This window comes from Mytilus edulis, chromosome 12 (assembly GCF_963676685.1).
Source record: "Mytilus edulis chromosome 12, xbMytEdul2.2, whole genome shotgun sequence".
In the NCBI taxonomy this organism is placed as follows: Eukaryota; Metazoa; Mollusca; class Bivalvia; order Mytilida; family Mytilidae; genus Mytilus; species Mytilus edulis.
The window spans coordinates 12,682,547-12,703,785 of NC_092355.1; the positions used below are offsets into that span (position 1 = coordinate 12,682,547).

A 21,239-nucleotide genomic window follows, 5' to 3' on the forward strand; every position below is an offset into this window, starting at 1 on the left:
TGCTACGTTTTTAAAAAGATATATATTTAAACGGATGTTTATTTCTTTTTTCACGCTCAGCTGACCGGATTTTTTCACTGCATTAGAGCAATGCTACGAAACGGGTCGAGTGTAAAGTTTGGATAAAGTCGATTGTTTACAATTTGCAGTCTGTACACGAGACTGTGTAAACACATCACTATATTAAAATCAGAATAGGTATTATGACCAGATCTGATTGTTTTTCATGTGGAAAACGTCCGTATGGGAGCGTATACCACTATTGTCACTAGAACCTCAATTGGTTCGATTGTTTACAATTTGCAGTCTGTTACGTGTACACCTGGTACACGAGACTGTGTAAACACATTTATAACTATTAAATCAGAATAGGTATTTTGACCAGATCTGATTATTTTAATGTGGATAACGTCTGTATGGGAGCGTATACCACTATTGTGACTAGAACCTCAATTGGTTCAATAAATTTCAATCAGAAAAGGGAATCTGCCCATTTCTGATTTTATTTGGAAAACGTTCCATACAGGGAGCGTAGACCAACACCACAGTGATACTGTTTTAACAGTTGATAAATACATCACAATCAGAATAGGGATTTTGCCCACAACTGATGATGTTTATTTGGTTAACCTTCCATTCTGGGAACATAAACCATATTTATTTGAAAATAAAACGTGCTCAATGGATCACTATAGACTTAAAATAGAATAGGGATTTTGCCCAAGTCTATTTGATTAATGTTGACATGTTTCATACAGGAAACATAGGAACTAGAACAACATGCATGATTTAGAATCTGTAAGTTGCATTCATTCTAGTAAAATACAGATTTGATATCTTACATAAAATTAAATCATAACTATTTATTTATTGCACATTGATATTTATGGAGCATAGAATTGCACGTGGATGATTGTTGCAAATAAAATAAATTAGAATCGGACTAGTGAATTTAAGTCCAGGTCTATCTGACTTTTCTAGACATCCTTCCACCCAGGGAACATTATGTCTACTTTTATTATATTTTAAAACAACACAAGCATAGCTAATATTTGGTTGCACATTGTTTTTTGTGATGAACCAACAGTTTAGTCAATTAACATGTTTGCTCATATTGATAATATATTGAACAAGTGTCTGGAAATAGTCAAGACAGATATTAAAGACACTGAAAATGATACATTGTTATCTAGTACAATACAAATGTGATTGTAGTTTAAGCATACCAATACATACTTCTTTTAAATATGTCCAGTTTAAATCAGGACAGTAATTCTTAGAAGCCTGAAATAATTTTTCCAGAACAGCAAATTGCTGTAAATATTTAATTATTTTTTTTTACTGATAAATAATTCTCCAATGCTCTAACAGACATGGAGACAGTAAGAATGGAGCACTGTTCTAAATACAGTTGATAGCTTGTGACAACTCTTTTTACTTATATTAAATTTCATGGTCAGTTTACTTATGACAAGAAGAACATGAATATTATAAGTATGAACTGCTATAACCAATTGTTTGTTTTTTGTCGGCAGTAAGGAAACAAAGGCTTTTATATGTTTTTATGTAAACATTAGATTGTCTATTGAATAAAGAATTTAGGGGATGCCATGATGCATTTCACAAAGACTCATTCAAGGTAATGGCTTATATATTGATTACATAATTCAGAGTGTACATTGCCAATGCATTTATTAAATATAATATGTACTAATTCTGTTTTGTTTTGAGTAAAAAAAAAAAAAAAAAAAAAGAGGTGATAACGTAAGACTTAAGAGACTATCTTACCCTCACTATATGGGAATCACTGTCAAATTATACATATATCTTCCAATCATGAAAACAAAAGGAGTTTGGATGCTCTTTTAAAGATAGAAAATTATGCCTTAATTTACATCTTAAGTTTTCTAAGCAATGCCAACAGATGGGCAAGTTTCTGCTATAAGGATTCATTCATTGGGTCCGTTTTATTCTTAATGTGAGATTGGTAGAACCCAACAGTTTATGCAATGGCTACACATTGTTTTTCCTAGAGTTAAATATTGATTCAGAATTCTGAAGTATAGAGGACTCAAATATGCTGATTTATAGAAACAAGATTATCATTAATTTAGATCTTGTAAAAAAATTAGTAAAATATTGGTAAATAAATAAATAAGATTTAAAGCATTGTGGATGCAGGATTTATTTAAAATGCTAGACATGGTCTAGGAAATTGAAGTAGTTCTCAAGATTTGAAACTATCTATTATACAGCTCTTTATATAAACCTTTTATTTAGTCAGTCTTTACGAGATGCAGAAAAAACGAAGAGGGTTTTTTTTTGGGAGTAACACATGATGTACCAATATAAACATATAATATATATACATTTCAATTGGTTCTCAAATTTTAGCACCAGTGTAGAAGCAGTTAATCTTACAGCAAAATGTAGGAAAAGCAATTTATTTAAAAGTCTGATTAATAGTTAGCAAATAGCTTTCAATAGTCTAAGAATAGTACATGGAAGTAAAATATAGTATGATAATTCCATGATTATATCAAATCAAATGCGAGACATTTTCTTAATATTATACCTAAATATTAAAATGTCACTGTTTATTTTTATTTTTGCTCATTATAAGCATAAAGTTACAAAAATCTAGTCTGGTCAAAGTCAAGTTGTATATTATCTATATGCAGGAAGGTTTTCCGAATGCATGTGATTTTAACCTCGGAATTGATGGTAATTATTCACTTTTCAATTTCCATATTACCAGCCAGAATAATATAAATATATAGCATACAGTTAGTATCTTATGCAAGAATATGCTACACAAAATTGAAATGTGTTTATTTTAAACAATTACTTTGAATTTTGATTCAATATTGTTTTGAAAGATGTGATTATTTAAATCACATTAATTTTGTTTTTGCCAAATCTGGGGACAAATGCAAAATTCTTCTGAGTGACTAAGTTAACCAAATGACTGGGTTGAAGTCACAAAATACTACCAAAAGCTGTTTGGTTGATATATATTGAATCATATCAGAATGTATAGGATTCAGATGAGGTGAACCAAGACAGAAATAAAATGAGCATTTTTGATAGTGAAACCATTTCTGAAATAACTAAGAACACTTAAGGATACTGCAAGTTGTTACAAGTGTTTTCCATATTGCCAAACAAGTGTTTTTTCTTTAAATACAACTATAGAACTATATTTGACAAGTTGCATTTTAGTTTTTCTGATAGCGAAATAATTTCTGAAATTAATATAAACAATTGTCAAGAGCAACATACAAGAGTTGTTCATTATGTCAAATTTTTGTTTCTTTAAATTTGGAACTGTACATGGCAAGATATTCTAGAAAGTTAACCGTTGTGAATGTTAATTAGAAATATCAAAACATTTTATTTTAGACAGATTTTTCATAGCTGGAGAAAATCATCTGTTAGCATTCTTTTTGGACTTGTAAGGACAACAATCATGGCTTTAATTCAGCTCAACATCCAAATGTTCTGTGGAAGCAGTATATCAATGGAAACATGTATACTGAAACTTTTCCACTGATTTGTCCATTTCTGTATTTTTACTCTTGAGTAGTCCAATACAAAACAAAAATATTGTTCATGGTTGAAATGGTAGACATTGTATTCAAAGGTTCTACCACTCATAGAAATTTTATCAGATTTTTTAAATTTAGTCAGTTTAGAGAATTGTCATTATACAATAGTACAAGACTTCTCTTGATGAAAATATTTTATTCTAAATCTATAAAATATTAAAAGTAGTATATCTAGCAGAGAAGCAAATTCTCAGGGACTATAACTTTAAAAAAGTTTAAAGATTAATCCAGATTTAGCATAATCATGAAACAACTTTGGTTTGAGTCTTTAATAAACTTTGATTGTATTAAGAACACCTATTTACAAAGTATATTTTAATTGATTATAATTCTTTAATTAAGTAGAAAAGAATTTATTTCGAAAGATGTGATATTGATCAGGTTATCAAAAGACGACAGCAATCATATATTATCTGTTATTATATTAATATAGAGAAAACAATGGAAAGTTAAAGAAAGGTAATAATGTTTCCAAATAAACTTAAGTTTCAAAGTGGAAAGTAATGAAATTAAGGTTGGATTAGTTCTTGTCGATTTGTACAAGCAACAAGAACAACCTATTCAGAAATAAATGCTTATTTACTGTTGCATAAATATTACAACACATTTAGCTCATAATGAAGGAGCTTTAATATAATTATTTCTATACTGACCTGCAGATTATTTATTCATCAGATATAGAAAGATGGGGTATATATATACATGTGAGTGCCATTGAGACAACTCTACATCAAGTCTATTAATTTTGCATACTTGTATTTATACAATCTGCAAAGTTTGCCATTGATACATATAGTTATGCAGCATAGCTTCATTGTATAATAAATTCAGTAATTTCTGTTTTTACTAATATCCGTATTTACAAAATTTAATGGAGTTACTTTTTAAAAAATTTCACATAATTTTTTATATGTTGAAATTGTATGTGTGTGAGAGAATTTATCCTCCACCAAATGAAATACTGCTTGTTAATCAGTAAATATTCTATATAATATAAATGTAATTTCATGGTAAGTATATTTAACCAAATTCATATAAAATGGTAATTTTTGAAATCTCAAGAAGAGATTTTATATGAATTTATAGGGTTAAATATACTTACCACAATCCACCACCACCCCTGGAATAAATTCAGTTTTTTGTTCACTTAATTGAAATTATTCAATTAAACGACAAATTAAAACTAAAGCTAGTGTATGTTACACAGGTGAACTATGACGTAGGTGAGTACATCTCATGGATGTAATTTTTAATCACCTAGTTAATTGCGATGAGAACATGTTGTGAAAGCAAACATATTCTATATAATATAAATGTAATTTCATGGTAAGTATATTTAACCCTATAAATTCATATAAAATCTCTTCTTGAGATTTCAAAAATTACCATTTTTCAGTAATATCTTAGTGTTATGATATCCAACAATGATTTAAGATTGATCTTTTATTTATTTTTTTCAATGATAGGTTAACATGATGCAAGCCTGTGTTACAATATCATCATACTCTCCACAAAAACGGAAATTCCCGACAACTAAAATACAAGATGTGATGAAAGAGAACCACCAACGTAATCCAAACCTAAAATGGCAGTACTTCGGGAAAGAAGATGGAATATTTATAAACTATCCATCCTTAAAACTAAATGATTGCTCAAATTACGATCCAAGATTCAGGTGATTATTGATTAAATAAAAACAATTATTCCAGCAATTATTTATGAATAATTTAATTTTCCATGTAACTTATCTTCTGATTGGCTGCAGTGTTTTGTCTATCACCTCATAGACATAATTTATTCATGTGATCATTACGTGATCAATGTTTTTTCAAGATTTTCTCCAGCCATTGTTGAAGATGCAAATAGAACTAGGTTAACATCACAGGCTTTTTGAGTTTATAGTTGAAATTATAGCTAAAAATAGCGGCCACATTTGGACCTTGTCAAAACCTTCTCCATATTAAGATGGTACATATCACAACAGGGAGATAACTCTCGAAAAATCAGTTGAATGTTTAATCATGTTCTATTGTAAAGGAAATATTAAGCTTCTCAATGATAAAAAAAAGTGTTTGTCATACAGCTATATATTCAATAAAACTTTTCTAATAAAATGTGTGGTTCAATTTTTTTTTAAAATTTTTATATTTTTGTCAAAGGGTCAAAGTAAACATTTTGTCAAAATTTTATGAAAAATAAACGAGCCAAATTGATTTTAGTCAAGGTGTTTGGTTCCACAAGCGCCAGACACCTGTTTTTGCTACCATTAGTGTCATATAAGCCTTAAGTGTTTTGTTCATTCATGAAATCTTATTTTGAAGCTAACCATTAGCATCAAATGGAGTAAAATTAAAGTTATTTTAACAACTATTTTACTGTCATTCCTCATGTATGGGTATCGCATTCTATCCTCTCATATAGAATGACCTACAACTACAAAGGTTTATATACATGAAATATATATTTAATACTTATGATACCGTTTAATATTTTTTAATTTAGACCATTTTATGTTTCCACGGCAACCCCTGTTCAGAAGGATGTAGTGGTTATTATTGATAAATCTGGATCCATGAGTGACACTCATAATTCTAAGACATTACTGCAGATAGCCAAAGAAGCGGCCATTTCAGTCCTGGAAACGCTTAATCCAAATGACAGGGTAATGTAAAAATTTAGAAATAATAGGATTAGGAAGAACTGAATAGAAACAGCTAAAAGAGGACTAGAGAGATATATAGTTTCAAAAATCAGATTCTTGACCTCTTAACCCAAACGATTTTATGTCCATGCTGTTTAGTAGAGGAAGCATTAAGTTTTACCCTTGGGCATTTTTACATCCGTCCATAAGTCCAGAAATTGGTTTCCCTTCTCTAACTAATTTAGTTTGCTTCAACAAAATATTATGAATCTTATACACAATGCTCATTACAACACAAAACAGATCATGGTTGAATTTGGATGGTGTCACTTTTACCGTTTTGAGTTATCTCCCTTGTATTATACACAATGCTTATAAAAACAAAATACAGATCAAGTACAAATCAAAATGTTTGTCAATTCAAAATTGTTAAAATCCAAACTACTACCATGTAGAGCTTTGCTGATAACCTTATGACCTGAGGTGTCATTTAAAAGGACATATGACCTTTAAAAGCATTCAAATTATTTAGTTTTTGTCTTTTAAAAAAGTTACCCCATGCCATGTGACTTAAGGGGTGTACTCTACTTAAGCACTTTGACAGGAGATCTAAATTGATATGAAATGTAACACTTTTAGAATTGATTTATTTAAATATAATATTATATGATTTCTGTTAAATAGTAAAAACAAATTTTGAGGGATATTATCAATAAGACAGTGCATGAACAAAGATCAATACAAGATTTTACTGTAAACCCATTTTTATACTTTTCCCGATTGTTACAAAATAATTATGAACATTTTCATTTTTGCAGTTTGGGGTAGTAGCTTTCAGCTCCTCTGCTAACATACCAGGATCTGGTACAATTGGAAGAGATTGTCATGGAACAGAATTAGCAAAAGCCACACCCCTAAATATTAAATTCATGAAGAGTCAAGTGAGTGTTATCAGAAGTGCTGGATCTACTAATTATGAAGCAGCAATGAGAGCAGCCTTCAAGTTTTTTGTGAACAAGCCAGATATGTCTGACGATAGAGGTATTCTATAATTTGATAAGTCAAAGGTGTCATAAAAAAACAATAATCTAAAAGGCACAGTTAAACCTGTATACATTGTACTCAAATTTGATTGAATGTTATCCTGGAGGTTAGGAATTTGCTGTTTTAGAGTCCAATCAGTAATGCATTCTGGGTAATATTTTTAAAAGCATAGAAATTCAACCAATGACACAAACTAATTTCCATTTTGGTGTACAACAATGAGATTACCCATAGTCCTTTAGATTCTGTAAAGGTCAATTTAAATTTGCCACCTTCACCGTCCAAACTTTGTCATTCATTAACTCAAAAATGTGAAATGCAAATCATGTAAACAGAATTAATTTATACTGGATGTTGCGAGTAACATGCTATATAATCCCAAATTAAAACGCTCTACATTATTTCCTAAAACACCAGAGAAAATGACTCAATCGACATTTTGTTAATTTGATAGTATCAGCTGAAGATTTCCATCTTCTCAAACTAAAGTTGATACAAACGTCATAGTAGATAGGTAAGTATTGGATTATCAAAAGAAAAACTTCACCAGGAATGCTCAAATAAAATTGAGAATGGGAATGGGGAATATGTCAAAGAGACAACAACTGGACCAAAGAGCAGACAACAGCCGAAGGTCACCAATGGGTCTTCAACGCACTGAGAAAAACCTTCACCCAGAGTCAAGCCTTTTAAAATACCAAAGAATTGACTTCAATTTATGGTATCATGAAAATTTACTTTTTCAGGAAAAGTAATTCTGTTTTTAACTGATGGTGAAAAAACTGCTGGCGGAGAACCACTAGATGTTATGAGGGATGAAAATAAAAAGATAAACAACAGTGTGGTGATACTGACATACGGTCTTGGACAGCGTAAGTATCAGCTCAATTTTACGATTACCATAAACTCATCATAGGTACCAGGACTAAATGTGATTTATGCTAAACTTTACAAGAACCTTACCAGAAGTGTGTTTTTTTTAAGAATGGCAGAGCACTGCAGTATTAGTATTTTATGTTAGTGGAACTAGAATTGAAAAAGCTTTAGTTGCAAATTTGAAAGCATCCTGCTGACACCTACTTTGACCTTAAATTTTTAAATTTATAGAAAACACACCTCAGACTTGGTCCCTCGATCAGTAGAATACCTTATAATTAAAATCACATGAATTCATTGGCAATACAACATTTGTGGAAAGTTCCTGAACAGTATTTATTACATTGGTTGCAATGAATTACATTGATTTCCCAGTTAGATAAAAACCGATAATTTCACATGTGAAATAAAGGTGGTTATTTCACTCTCTGACGTCATACAACAATAGGCGTTGTCAAGACGTCGATAACGTCGGATCAAAACAAATTGTCAATGCGTAGGAAAAAGATATAGTTCCTTACATTTTCTACATTAATTTTATAAAAAAAGCCAAATTTTGCCAATGTAATAAAAAGAATAACTAATCGCCGTATTTGAATATCAAAAATAAGACAACTTGTAACCGAACGCCGCTATGGATTAAACTCGTGCTGCGCACTCGTTTAATTCATGCGTCGTTCGGTCACGTGTTGTCTTATTTTTGATATTCAAATACGGCGATTAGTTATACTATAAATAAAATTAAAGGCTGATTCAAAACCAAAAATCTCCAAATTTAATTATTGTCATTCAATTTCACAGCAATAACTGAAATGCACGGCCAGAGGGATATTTCCGCTTATGTAGACAGTTCTAGTTTTAAACAGCAATAACCTTCATTGTATTATATACAACTAGGATGATAGAAGCATTTTTATATTCTTAAGACAGCCCAAGAGAAAATAAATCTGGGATTCGACTGGAATTCTGATGGGATTCCAATTGGGATCCCACCTAATTCCACTGGGATAAAATTTCAGGAATCCTGCAAAAGAAGCGGGATCCTGGTGTTAATCCCGGTGGAAATATACTGGGATATTGTGGTTATTTCAAATGGGATCTCACCTAATTCCACTGGGATAAAATTTCGGGATTCCCGCAAAAGAAGCGGGATCCCGATGTAAATCCCAGTCAAAATATACTGGGATAAAATAACAGGATTCCAACAAAAGAAGTGGGATCACTATCTAAATCCCAGTGGAAATATACTGGGATTTTGATTGGAATATACTGGGATTCCCGGAAAAAAGCAGGATCTCAAAAATAAATCCCCAGCAGGATATACATGCACCAATTCAAATTGCACGTACTAGACTCCACTGCCACTTTGATTCCTGGGTTATTTATGCAAAAGGATACATGTAAAGTTCTCCTTTCTGTAAATTAGTTTGCTGTCTCTGTAGTTCCAACTATAGTAAATGCTGAGTAAAGGTTACTGGAATATCTGCATGCAATCTGTTGGCAGCTCCATTTAAAAATATCATTTAATCCCCTAAAAGTATCAAAAAAATCCACAAAGAATCATTTGTTCAACATGTTTTGAAGCAACAAATTCAATAGAAATATTATTGCATGTTTATATAGTAGATTGGAAGCCATTTGGAATCAAATTAATTGCTCTCCCCCTTTTTTATTCACTGAAGATTAAAAAACTAGCGACTTATTATTTTCACCAAAATAACCATTCACACAACTCAATTTTATTTTAACATACCTACCAGTTATGCCTGTTATGTGAAAACAAGATTATTCATTGTATGTTACAGTGGCGGATCCAGGGGTAGGGTTCTTGGGGTTGGAAACCCCCCTTTTTTTTGGACGATCAATGCATTTGAATGGGGACATATAGTTGGAACCCTCCCCTTTGTCCTTGGTTGGGACCCCCCCCCCCCTTTTTTTTTAAAATGGCTGGATCCGCCCCTGTGTTAAGAATAAATAGATTTTCAGTTTATGCTTTCAGACTTTCTGGTGTTGATTTGCTCAAATAAAAACCATAAAAATTATATTTCCTCAATAAATCATATTTATAATCATTATATACACATATACACATGTTAAATTAAATTATTAATGCACTTATCTGAAAACATCGGTATCAGATTCATCTTGATCCTCCATATATCAGAGTAATCAGATTTTTATGACGTATTTACCAGGACACTATTACGTCGAAGTGACAATCTGGCCCCATATTATATAGGCCAGAAGTTGATCTGTCTCCATAATGGTATTATTAAATAAATAAAGGGTATCGCATAAAAATATTTATCACTGGCAAGTTTTTAAATATAAGAAAAGAAATTTTCATTTAATTGGCACAGGGTGCATGCGGGATGAACTAGAGGCCGTATTATCTAGGACGATATTTTCTAGGGTCGGACTGTTCAGTACAATTACCATGATTACAAAAAAAAAACCATGTGGTCATGACTTTTTTTTACATTTTACATAAGTTGAGAAACTAACGTTTTACAATGTCGATCATTATCTTATCATTGATGCCGGACGACAAGTAATAGAAACGCACTTATGTGAACTCGGGGGGAAATCAGAAATGACCCAGCTTGTCTGGCAAAACAGCAGTTGACATTTCTCAGACCCCCTGCCATTTTCTTTTCGAAAATCTCAACATTTTTCTGACTAAAAAATATCTGTCAAACTGAATATTAAGTGACCCATTAAGTGATTGGTTTCACCTGACAGCTTTTAACACATTGTTAATTAACACCAATAACCTGTACTTGATGTCAACAGAGACATATACACAAACCAAACACTTACATATTTTCAACAACATAATTATGGTTCATTCATTTTCCCGTTTCAACTAGAATGGGATCCCAGCTTCAGACAGTTATCCCGATTTGGTATCCCAGCTTTAGACAGTGCCGATTGGGATCCCAGCTTCAGACAGTTATCCTGATTGGGATCCCAGTGTCCGATATTTATCCCGCCTTATCCGGACAATTTCACCGGGATTTCATTAGGATCCCGATGAATCCCGTTTTTGTTTTCTCTTGGGAGTATCCATAGCTAAATTTTGATGTTTATTTTTTCTTCATTTTTCCGTATATATATATATGTATATTGCTGATTAATGGACTTGATTTATAGTCATGTTAGTTTTATTTTGCATTTTAAAGGTAGGATACAGTCTATGGTTTAAGTTTTCTAGATAGCAATAACTTTATCAAACCTTCAAGGAATTTCAAGAAACTTGACCACATGTCTTTTAAAGATCAAAATACAATATCCAGACCCAAAATTTGGAAACATATATTTTATTAGTTTGCTTAAAGGGGCAAATAATACCAGAGGGACAGTCAAACTCATTGATTGAAAATAAACTGAAAACGCCATGGTTAAAAAAAAATTTGACAAACAGACAAATAATAGTACAAAAGACACAACATATAAAACTACAGACTAAGCAACACAAACCCCACCAAAAACTGGTGGTGATCTCAGGTGCTCCGGAAGGGTTACGTTATAAGCAGATCCTGCTCCACATGTGGTATTCATTTTTAGCCTAGTCGCTTCTTCATGAAAAAGCATTTGTGCAATGAAGTTTGATTATTTTACCTGTACTTTTATTGGGAAATGTGCTTAGTTTTTAGTAATCAACATCACACAAATCAGTGGCGGATCCAGAACTTTTCCTAAGGGGGGGTCCGCTCCAGTCATGCTTCAATGATTCCCTATATAATTAACCAAATTTTTCCAACGAAAGGGGGGGCCCGGTCCCGCCAGGGCCCCCCCAGGATCTGCCTATGCAAATGTTTAAACTGACAGCACAAAACAGCAGGTAAGACACTTGAGTTCTGCAGACTACTAAATGAATAATTTAAATACTGCAAAGTCAGAAACTATTAGGAGGTTTTTATTATTGTAAAAAATGCAACAGTGTTATATTTGCAACAATTTAAACTCACATTTTGAAATTTTTATTTGAATTAAACAGGATATTCTTCAATATTGCAAAAATTAAAATTGCATCATAGGTTAAAATGACAAATTCGCAATAATAAAACGCACACAATAATTTCTGAATTTATAGTAAACAAATGGAGACCTTATATCTGATATCCAAATATTTACAAGTTCAGTTTAGCTACATTTTTCAATCATTGCATATAACTATATCATTTAATACATTGCATATAGTTTTATTTTAGAATTAAATGTCAATGCCATACAGAAGTTGAAAGATATGGCCGCTCAGACAAGGACAGATGCTAGTTATGGTGAAATAAAGGTATATTGTATTGTTATAAGAATATAAAAGTACTTTAAAAAAGAAGATAGAGTATGTATGTATGATTGCCAACAAGACAACTAGTCAGTTAAAGATTGTTATGCGTTTACTTTTCTACATTGGCTAGAGGTATAGGGGGAGGGTTGAGATCTCACAAACATGTTTAACCCCGCCGCATTTTTGCGCCTGTCCCAAGTCAAGAGCCTCTGGCCTTTGTTAGTCTTGTATTATTTTTATTTTAGTTTCTTGTGTACAATTTGGAAATTAGCATGGCGTTCATTATCACTGAACTAGTATATATTTGTTTAGGGGCCAGCTGAAGAACGCCTCCGGGTGCGGGAATTTCTCGCTACATTGAAGACCTGTTGGTGACCTTCTGCTGTTGTTTTTTTTTCTATGGTCGGGTTGTTGTCTCTTTGGCACATTCCCCATTTTCATTCTCAATTTTAGTTAAAGAGCTCACCAGAGCTTATGTTTTGTTTGTTATTATCATGTATATTATGTTGACTAACTTACTTATTAACTACCGGTACCCACCAGAGTTCAAATGACTATGATGGAATTAATTAACAGTCACAGTACTAGTGGTTTGCAAGTCTTTGAGAAATAAATTGGACATTTGGTCCATTAAACCATTCTTCCTAACAGAACATTTACAAATGTCATTTGGACAAAACTTCACTGGTCATTTGGTAATGCATATCAAACTGGTCTCTGGCATTTGCCCGATGTCCTATGACCTTGGTTTTGTCTTCATTTTGATCTCTAAAAATAAGAAAGACCCATACCTTATAGTCAGTTATATAAAAGACCCTAAAGTGAAACTAGTAGTTTTTATGAAAAAACCTAACAATGTTTTTTGAAAGTATGAAAAAAAGTTTAATTGTAGAACTGTGATTTTTTCACAATAATAGCCCAAAAAAGGGTAAAAATTGATAAAAAATGGGAAAATCATCAAAATTGGTTACTTTTAAAGGGCTGTAACAAAAAAAGAAGTGCACCACCAAATGATTTTTTCTTCACCAATTATTTATTTACAGTCATATAAACCTAAAAATCAGGTTAAGAAAAAAAGTTTAATTCTAGAATTTTTTGACTCCTCAGAGGAGTTCATCCTTAACCTTTATTTTAGGCTTCATTAACTTTAATAGTTTTTTGTCTCAATTTCAGATTTGAATAAAGTTTATTGTGTTACTATAATGCAAAATTACATACTGAGAATTAAGTTATGTACGGTACAATCTTTTAACCAGATATTAAATTGGTATTCGATGATATGACATTTAAACATTTGGACTTATCAAACATAAGAAATTATCTGCCAACATTGAAATGCTAAAATTGTTCTTATTTATATTTTTATGCCCCACCTACGATAGTAGAGGGGCATTATGTTTTCTGGTCTGTGCGTCCGTCTGTCTGTTCGTCCGTCCGTCTGTTCGTTCGTCCGTCCGTCTGTCCCGCTTCAGGTTAAAGTTTTTGGTCAAGGTAGTTTTTGATGAAGTTTAAGTCCAATCGACTTGAAACTTAGTATACATGTGCCCTATGATATGATCTTTCTAATTTAAATGCCAAATTAGAGTTTTGACCCCAATTTTATGGTTCACTGAACATAGAAAATGATAGTGCAAATTTCAGGTTAAAGTTTTTGGCTTCAGGTTAAAGTTTTTGGTCAAGGTAGTTTTTGATGAAGTTGAAGTCCAATCAACTTGAAACTTAGTATACATGTGCCCTATGATATGATCTTTCTAATTTAAATGCCAAATTAGAGTTTTGACCCCAATTTTACGGTTCACTGAACATAGAAAATGATAGTGCAAATTTCAGGTTAAAGTTTTTGGCTTCAGGTTAAAGTTTTTGGTCAAGGTAGTTTTTGATGAAGTTGAAGTCCAATCAACTTGAAACTTAGTATACATGTGCCCTATGATATGATCTTTCTAATTTAAATGCCAAATTAGAGTTTTGACCCCAATTTTACGGTTCACTGAACATAGAAAATGATAGTGCAAATTTCAGGTTAAAAGTTTTTGGCTTCAGGTTAAAGTTTTTGGTCAAGGTAGTTTTTGATGAAGTTGAAGTCCAATCAACTGGAAACTTAGTATACATGTGCCCTATGATATGATCTTTCTAATTTAAATGCCAAATTAGAGTTTTGACCCCAATTTTACGGTTCACTGAACATAGAAAATGATAGTGCAAATTTCAGGTTAAAGTTTTTGGCTTCAGGTTAAAGTTTTTGGTCAAGGTAGTTTTTGATGAAGTTGAAGTCCAATCAACTTGAAACTTAGTATACATGTGCCCTATGATATGATCTTTCTAATTTAAATGCCAAATTAGAGTTTTGACCCCAATTTTACGGTTCACTTAACATAGAAAATGATAGTGCAAATTTCAGGTTAAAGTTTTTGGTCAAGGTAGTTTTTGATAAAGTAGAAGTCCAATCAACTTGAAACTTAGTATACATGTTCCCTTTGATAAGATCATTCTAATTTTAATGCCAAATTAGAGAATTTATTCCAATTTCACAGTCCTTTAAACATAGAAAATGATAGTGCGAGTGGGGCATCCGTGTACTGTGGACACATTCTTGTTTACAGCCTAAATTCAGGCCATATTTATTAGTATTCCAATATCTGTATTTTTCTTTTCACATGTGTAAAGAGTGGTGAATTCAAGCACATTTCTGATCCTGACTTCCTTAGATCTTCAATGGCATCATATTACAATCGTTTTAGTAGCAGTGAAAAAATTCAGAACCCAATATTTTCTGTACCATACCAGGATTTATTTGGAATAGGTATGTTTGTGTTAAGGTGGTATGTGTGTCTTTCACCATCTTTGATTCTATAAAAGAGAGAACCTAAGGTTCAGATTTTCAATCAAGTTAGCATGATTTGATGCAGGGATGAAGTGTAGATTATTTTTGCTTGATTTTTAATGTTTTTAAATTTGCATTTTAAGTGGAGATAACTCTGAAACAGTGAAGCAATCTACATGGAATTTCCAATTTTGTAATTTAGCTGGAAAAAATGTACAGTGACTATCTTTTCTTTTGATATTCTCAAAGCATTTTTTAAAAGCTATCTTCTCATAATTTATTTTACAATTCTATTATTTAGTTTAGCTTTTAATCTCATAATGATGTTTTTTCCTGTATTATCCGTCATTTTGTCAAACCTGTAGCTTTAGAAAATGCACGGTGACCTATCATTTTAATTATATTTTGAAGATATATCAATGAATACTACGTTTTGGCAAAGAATGAACAAATTCTATCATTTTGAATTAGACACCCATACCACCTTAAATTAGAACAATTAATGTTTGATTCAATTTATTAGTAAAAAGATATAAGATGAGGTCTACAGTCAAACCTGCCTAAGAGACCACCTCGATTGAACAAAAACCTGTGTTATAAGACCATTAGATTTAGATCCCTCTGTAGTACATTTCATATAGATTAAATTGAACCTGTTTTACAAAACCACCATCATATATATATAATACTCAATATTTGGTACCAAGCTGTATTATACAAGAAAAGGAAAAGATACCAAACAAATTTTCAAACTCATTTGACGAGGTCAACTATATATATAACAATGCCTTTGTAAAAAAGGAAAAGACCAAAGGACAAACCACAGTATACAAAACACAAGATAGAACGCTAAAGACATAGCAACATGAACCCCACCAAAAACTTGGGGGGATCTCAGGTGTCTCAGAACGGTACTTACTAAACAGATTGGCTTTATATGGACCCTTGTTATGTTGCTAATGTTAGTACAAACTCTGTGATAAGTCTAATTTCACATTCAGGGGAAAATAGTATGGGATTGTGGGTACCCTGTAAGATGATTAAAAATTATCCATCTTTATCATTTAATGGCTGGATCCCCCTGCATCTCTAATAATATAATGACCTTTCTACTGACTAATTATATATAATTTTTTTTATAAATGATGAAATTATAGGTTAAATTTAGTCTGTATGCCTGTCTGTCTATTGACCTGGTGGGGAATTGGTGGGCGTGGCTTGTTCTGATATGACTGTCAGTAACTTAAGGGCATACGATACAGTTACAGGGAAGGTAATGACGCTGCTAACGTAAAATGTTATTTTCGCGACGTCAAACTCTGACATATCGGGAAAAGATGCATTTTTCGACTGATTTTTACCATTCAAACTGATTTGATTTGGAAACAAGTGCATGGACCCCTATTTTTTAAAACAGCAATTTGTTTCATTTTGCAAGGAGATTATGTGACCCAAATTTTATAAAACTGTAAATAGCGCAATTTTTTTAATTTTGATAAACATGCAGCAAAAATTGACGTTTTTTCCTCTATTCATGAACATTTGATAAATATAGAGTTATTTCGGAATAAAAATTGCAAAATTTTTAATAATACTTATAAAATACATAAATTACCGATTATTTAACAAAAACCATTTTGTGTTTATCTTTTAAAACAAAAAAGTTATGTCTTTCTTTCGAAAAAGAAAATAAGGACACAAATCTGAATTTTGAGCAAAAATACAAAATTTCGACCTTATTTTACTCAAAAAGTAGCACATGAAGGTATATTTTTTAGTACATATTTGATTTAATCAAGTAAAAAATAGCCTATATGCAAATTTTCATCAACTTGTAAATACAGGTTCAAAACTGAATCGTATGCCCTTAAAGGCAAAATAGATCGCTAAATGAATTGGTTTAGACCAACTAAAGTTAAGTGTAATATCAATGACAACCTTTATATTGAATAATTATAATTTTTAATTATGTTGCAATTATAGGTTTGATTTCTTCTATATGCCTGCCTGTCTATAGACCTGGTGGTGGAGAGTTGGTGGGCGTGGCTTGTTCTGATGCGACTGTGAGTGACATCATGTCTGACATTTCATACTTCAGACAAGGAGAGTTATCATATGCATTCATTATTGACGGAACAGGAAGAACTCTCATTCATCCATTGTTACCATTGCCTGATAGTGTGAAGGATGACCCAATATATGTAAATATTGAACATTTAGAACGCTCCTCATCAGCTACCAACGTTATAGAATCAATGAAAATGTAAGTAAAATAAACACTATTCTTTTACATTTATTTTTTATGCCCCACCTACGATAGTAGAGGGGCATTATGTTTTCTGGTCTGTGCATCCGTTCGTCCGTCTGTTTGTTCGTTCGTTCGTTCGTCCGTCTGTCCCGCTTCAGGTTAAAGTTTTTGGTCAAGGTAGTTTTTGATGAAGCTGAAGTCCAATCAACTTGAAACTTATTACACTTGTTGCTTATGATATGATCTTTCTAATTTTAAAACCAAATTAGACTTTTGACCCCAATTTCACGATCCACTGAACATAGAAAATGAAAGTGCGAATTTCAGGTTAAAGTTTTTGGTCAAGGTAGTTTTTAATGAAGCTGAAGTCCAATCAACTTGAAACTTAGTACACTTGTTGCTTATGATATGATCTTTCTAATTGTAAAGCCAAATCAGACTTTTGACCCAATTTCAGGGTCCACTGAACATAGAAAATGAAAGTGGGAGTTTCAGGTTAAAGTTTTTGGTCAAGGTAGTTTTTGATGAAGTTGAAGTCCAGTCAATTTGAAACTTAGTACACATGTTCCCTATGTTATGATCTTTTTAATTTTAATGCCAAATAAGATTTTTGACCCAATGTCAGGGTCCATTGAACATGGAAAATGATAGTGCTAGTGGGGCATCTGTGTATTTTGGACACATTCTTGTTTGTACATTAGTTAGGCTGTTAGTTTTCATGTTTGAATTGTTTTACATTTGTCATTTAGGGACCAGTTTACTAGCTGACTATGTGGTATGGGCTTTGTTCATTGTTGAAGGCCATACAGTAACCTATGATTGTTAATATCTGTGTAATTTGGTCTCTTGAACAGGAGAGTTGTCTCATTGGCAATCATACAACATCTTCTTTTTATATAGCTCACCTTATGGGATAAAAAATACTGTCCTGTGTCATATACTATATATTATAAGCATGCTCAAGCCTACAAGTCTGATTATTATGAAATTTGAATTTGAAAAAAAAATTAGATGCTGATCAAACTATTTTTTTACAGGCATAATGTTCCTTTAAATGTGTATGTTATGGAAAGTTGCATTACATTAGCACATTCAGTGTCAGAGTTATTGCCCTTGGACATTTATTATAATTGCGTCCATTGGCAGCAGAAATTGGATCCTATTTACTGTTTCATGTGTTATTTTAAATATTTTTGTAGTGGAAAAACAGGAAATAATACTCTTTATTCCAAAAGAACAGTTCCACGGGGTAACATGCTGTATGAGGGAATTGAAACTGAAGATGTCCTATCACATTATTATTGGAAACCAGTAAGTAACTTATAATATATCATTTGAAAAGGTTTTACTGAGACTCTCTTTCAGTTTGTATGATTACCAAAATTTGTTCTGACACTACAATATGACATCTCAGTATCATGCATCAGAAAGACATGGCGTAAAAAGTGTACGTAAAAAGTGTACATAAAAAGTGTACGGTATAAAGTTGATAAACAAAAATTAATTGTCATTGACATTATTTATCTCTTACAATCTTATTCAGTAATTCTTGCGTGAGTTTATAAAGTTTCAGATTTACAAAAAACAACAACAAATAAATATTGCTTATTTTGAAATTAAGAAAAAATCAACCATTCAATTGCAACCAATTTAAAGGTTTCTATTTTTGTAGGTCAGCCAGAGTAATTTTTCTGTGTGTATTGTTGTTGGTGATAATGACAAACAGCCTATACTAGATCCCCAGACTGTTACACAAGACAGTTTTGTTTATCATCGATTGGACTATACAATAGATGAAGGGTCAAATTGTCAACATTTTACACGGTTTGGTACAAAAGGTAATTATCTCCCCTTATTAAACAGCCTATACTAGATCCCAAGACTGTTACACAAGATAGTTTTGTTTATCATCGATTGGACTATACAATAGATGAAGGGTCAAATTGTCAACATTTTACACGGTTTGGTACAAAAGGTAATTATCTCCCCTTATTAAACAGCCTATACTAAATCCCCAGACTGTTACACAAGATAGTTTTGTTTATCATCGATTGGACTATACAATAGATGAAGGGTCAAATTGTCAACATTTTACACGGTTTGGTACAAAAGGTAATTATCTCCCCTTATTAAACAGCCTATACTAGATCCCAAGACTGTTACACAAGATAGTTTTGTTTATCATCGATTGGACTATACAATAGATGAAGGGTCAAATTGTCAACATTTTACACGGTTTGGTACAAAAGGTAATTATCTCCCCTTATTAAACAGCCTATACTAAATCCCCAGACTGTTACACAAGATAGTTTTGTTTATCATCGATTGGACTATACAATAGATGAAGGGTCAAATTGTCAACATTTTACACGGTTTGGTACAAAAGGTAATTATCTCCCCTTATTAAACAGCCTATACTAGATCCCAAGACTGTTACACAAGATAGTTTTGTTTATCATCGATTGGACTATACAATAGATGAAGGGTCAAATTGTCAACATTTTACACGGTTTGGTACAAAAGGTAATTATCTCCCCTTATTAAACAGCCTATACTAGATCCCCAGACTGTTACACAAGACAGTTTTGTTTATCATCGATTGGACTATACCACAACAGAAGGGTCAAATGGTCGACATTTTACACGATTTAGTACAAAAGGTAATTATCTCCCCTTATTAGACTGTTACACAAGACAGTTTTGTTTATCATTGATTGGACTATACCCCAACGGAAGGGTCAAAATGTCGACATTTTACACGATTTAGTACAAAAGGTAATGATCTCCCCTTATTAGACTGTTACACAAGACAGTTTTGTTTATCATTGATTGGACTATACCACAACAGAAGGGTCAAACGGTGGACATTTTACACAATTTGGTACAAAAGGTTATTATCTCCCCTTATTAGACTGTTACACTAGACAGTTTTGTTTATCATCGATTGGACTATACCACAACAGAAGGGTCAAATGGTTGACATTTTACACATTTGGTACAAAAGGTAATTATCTCCCCTTATTAGACTGTTACACAAGACAGTTTTGTTTATCATCGATTGGACTCTACCACAACAGAAGGGTCAAACGGTCGACATTTTATACGATTTGGTACGAAAAGTAATATACACTGTGAATTCAGTTGTGTCCCAACATTTCTATATTGTAGGATTAATTTGACCTTGACCTCATGGATCTTTGACAATGATAACTTGTAGTAAAACCCCTTCAACCAAAAAAAAAGTGTAAAAATCTGATGTTTTCATTGTGATCAGAAAATAAAACTCATCCTTTTTGTTATGTCTAAAACTCCTATTTGAAAGTAGCTCTTCCTTTCCTGAACCAAGTCTGTGGGTCTATCTTAATTATATCCCCACTTTTAAAAAGGGGGTATACTGTTTTACATCTGTCTGTCCATCTGTCCCTTCATCAGTACGTCAGTCCATCAATCCATCAGTCCACAGTCCATCAGTCTGTCAGTCCATCTGTCCCATGAATATTTTTGTCACATTTTTCTCAGGAACTACACCACCAGGATTTCTAAAATTTGGTTTCAGAGTTTATATATATGTCAGCTATACCGTGTGATGTGTTTTCAGATTCATCACTCGACAACTTCCTGTTAACCGAACACTTGTATCATTTTACACCTGACACCCAAGTTGAAAATTTTCGTCACATTTTTCTCAGGAACTATACTTAAAGGATTTT

General features: G+C 32.2%; 1 protein-coding gene across 1 annotated transcript in view; it reads left to right on the top strand.

Annotated features, from left to right (window-relative positions):
• Window positions 1-21,239, top strand: part of LOC139497152 (VWFA and cache domain-containing protein 1-like) — a 51,133-nt gene that overhangs the window by 5,381 nt on the left and 24,513 nt on the right. The window contains exons 5-13 of the mRNA XM_071285241.1: window positions 5,075-5,283; window positions 6,111-6,270; window positions 7,068-7,290; window positions 8,040-8,165; window positions 12,384-12,463; window positions 15,125-15,260; window positions 17,265-17,544; window positions 18,729-18,840; window positions 19,202-19,367. Coding sequence (XP_071141342.1) covers window positions 5,075-5,283; window positions 6,111-6,270; window positions 7,068-7,290; window positions 8,040-8,165; window positions 12,384-12,463; window positions 15,125-15,260; window positions 17,265-17,544; window positions 18,729-18,840; window positions 19,202-19,367 — 1,492 coding nt within the window. The remainder of the gene's footprint in view (window positions 1-5,074; window positions 5,284-6,110; window positions 6,271-7,067; window positions 7,291-8,039; window positions 8,166-12,383; window positions 12,464-15,124; window positions 15,261-17,264; window positions 17,545-18,728; window positions 18,841-19,201; window positions 19,368-21,239) is intronic.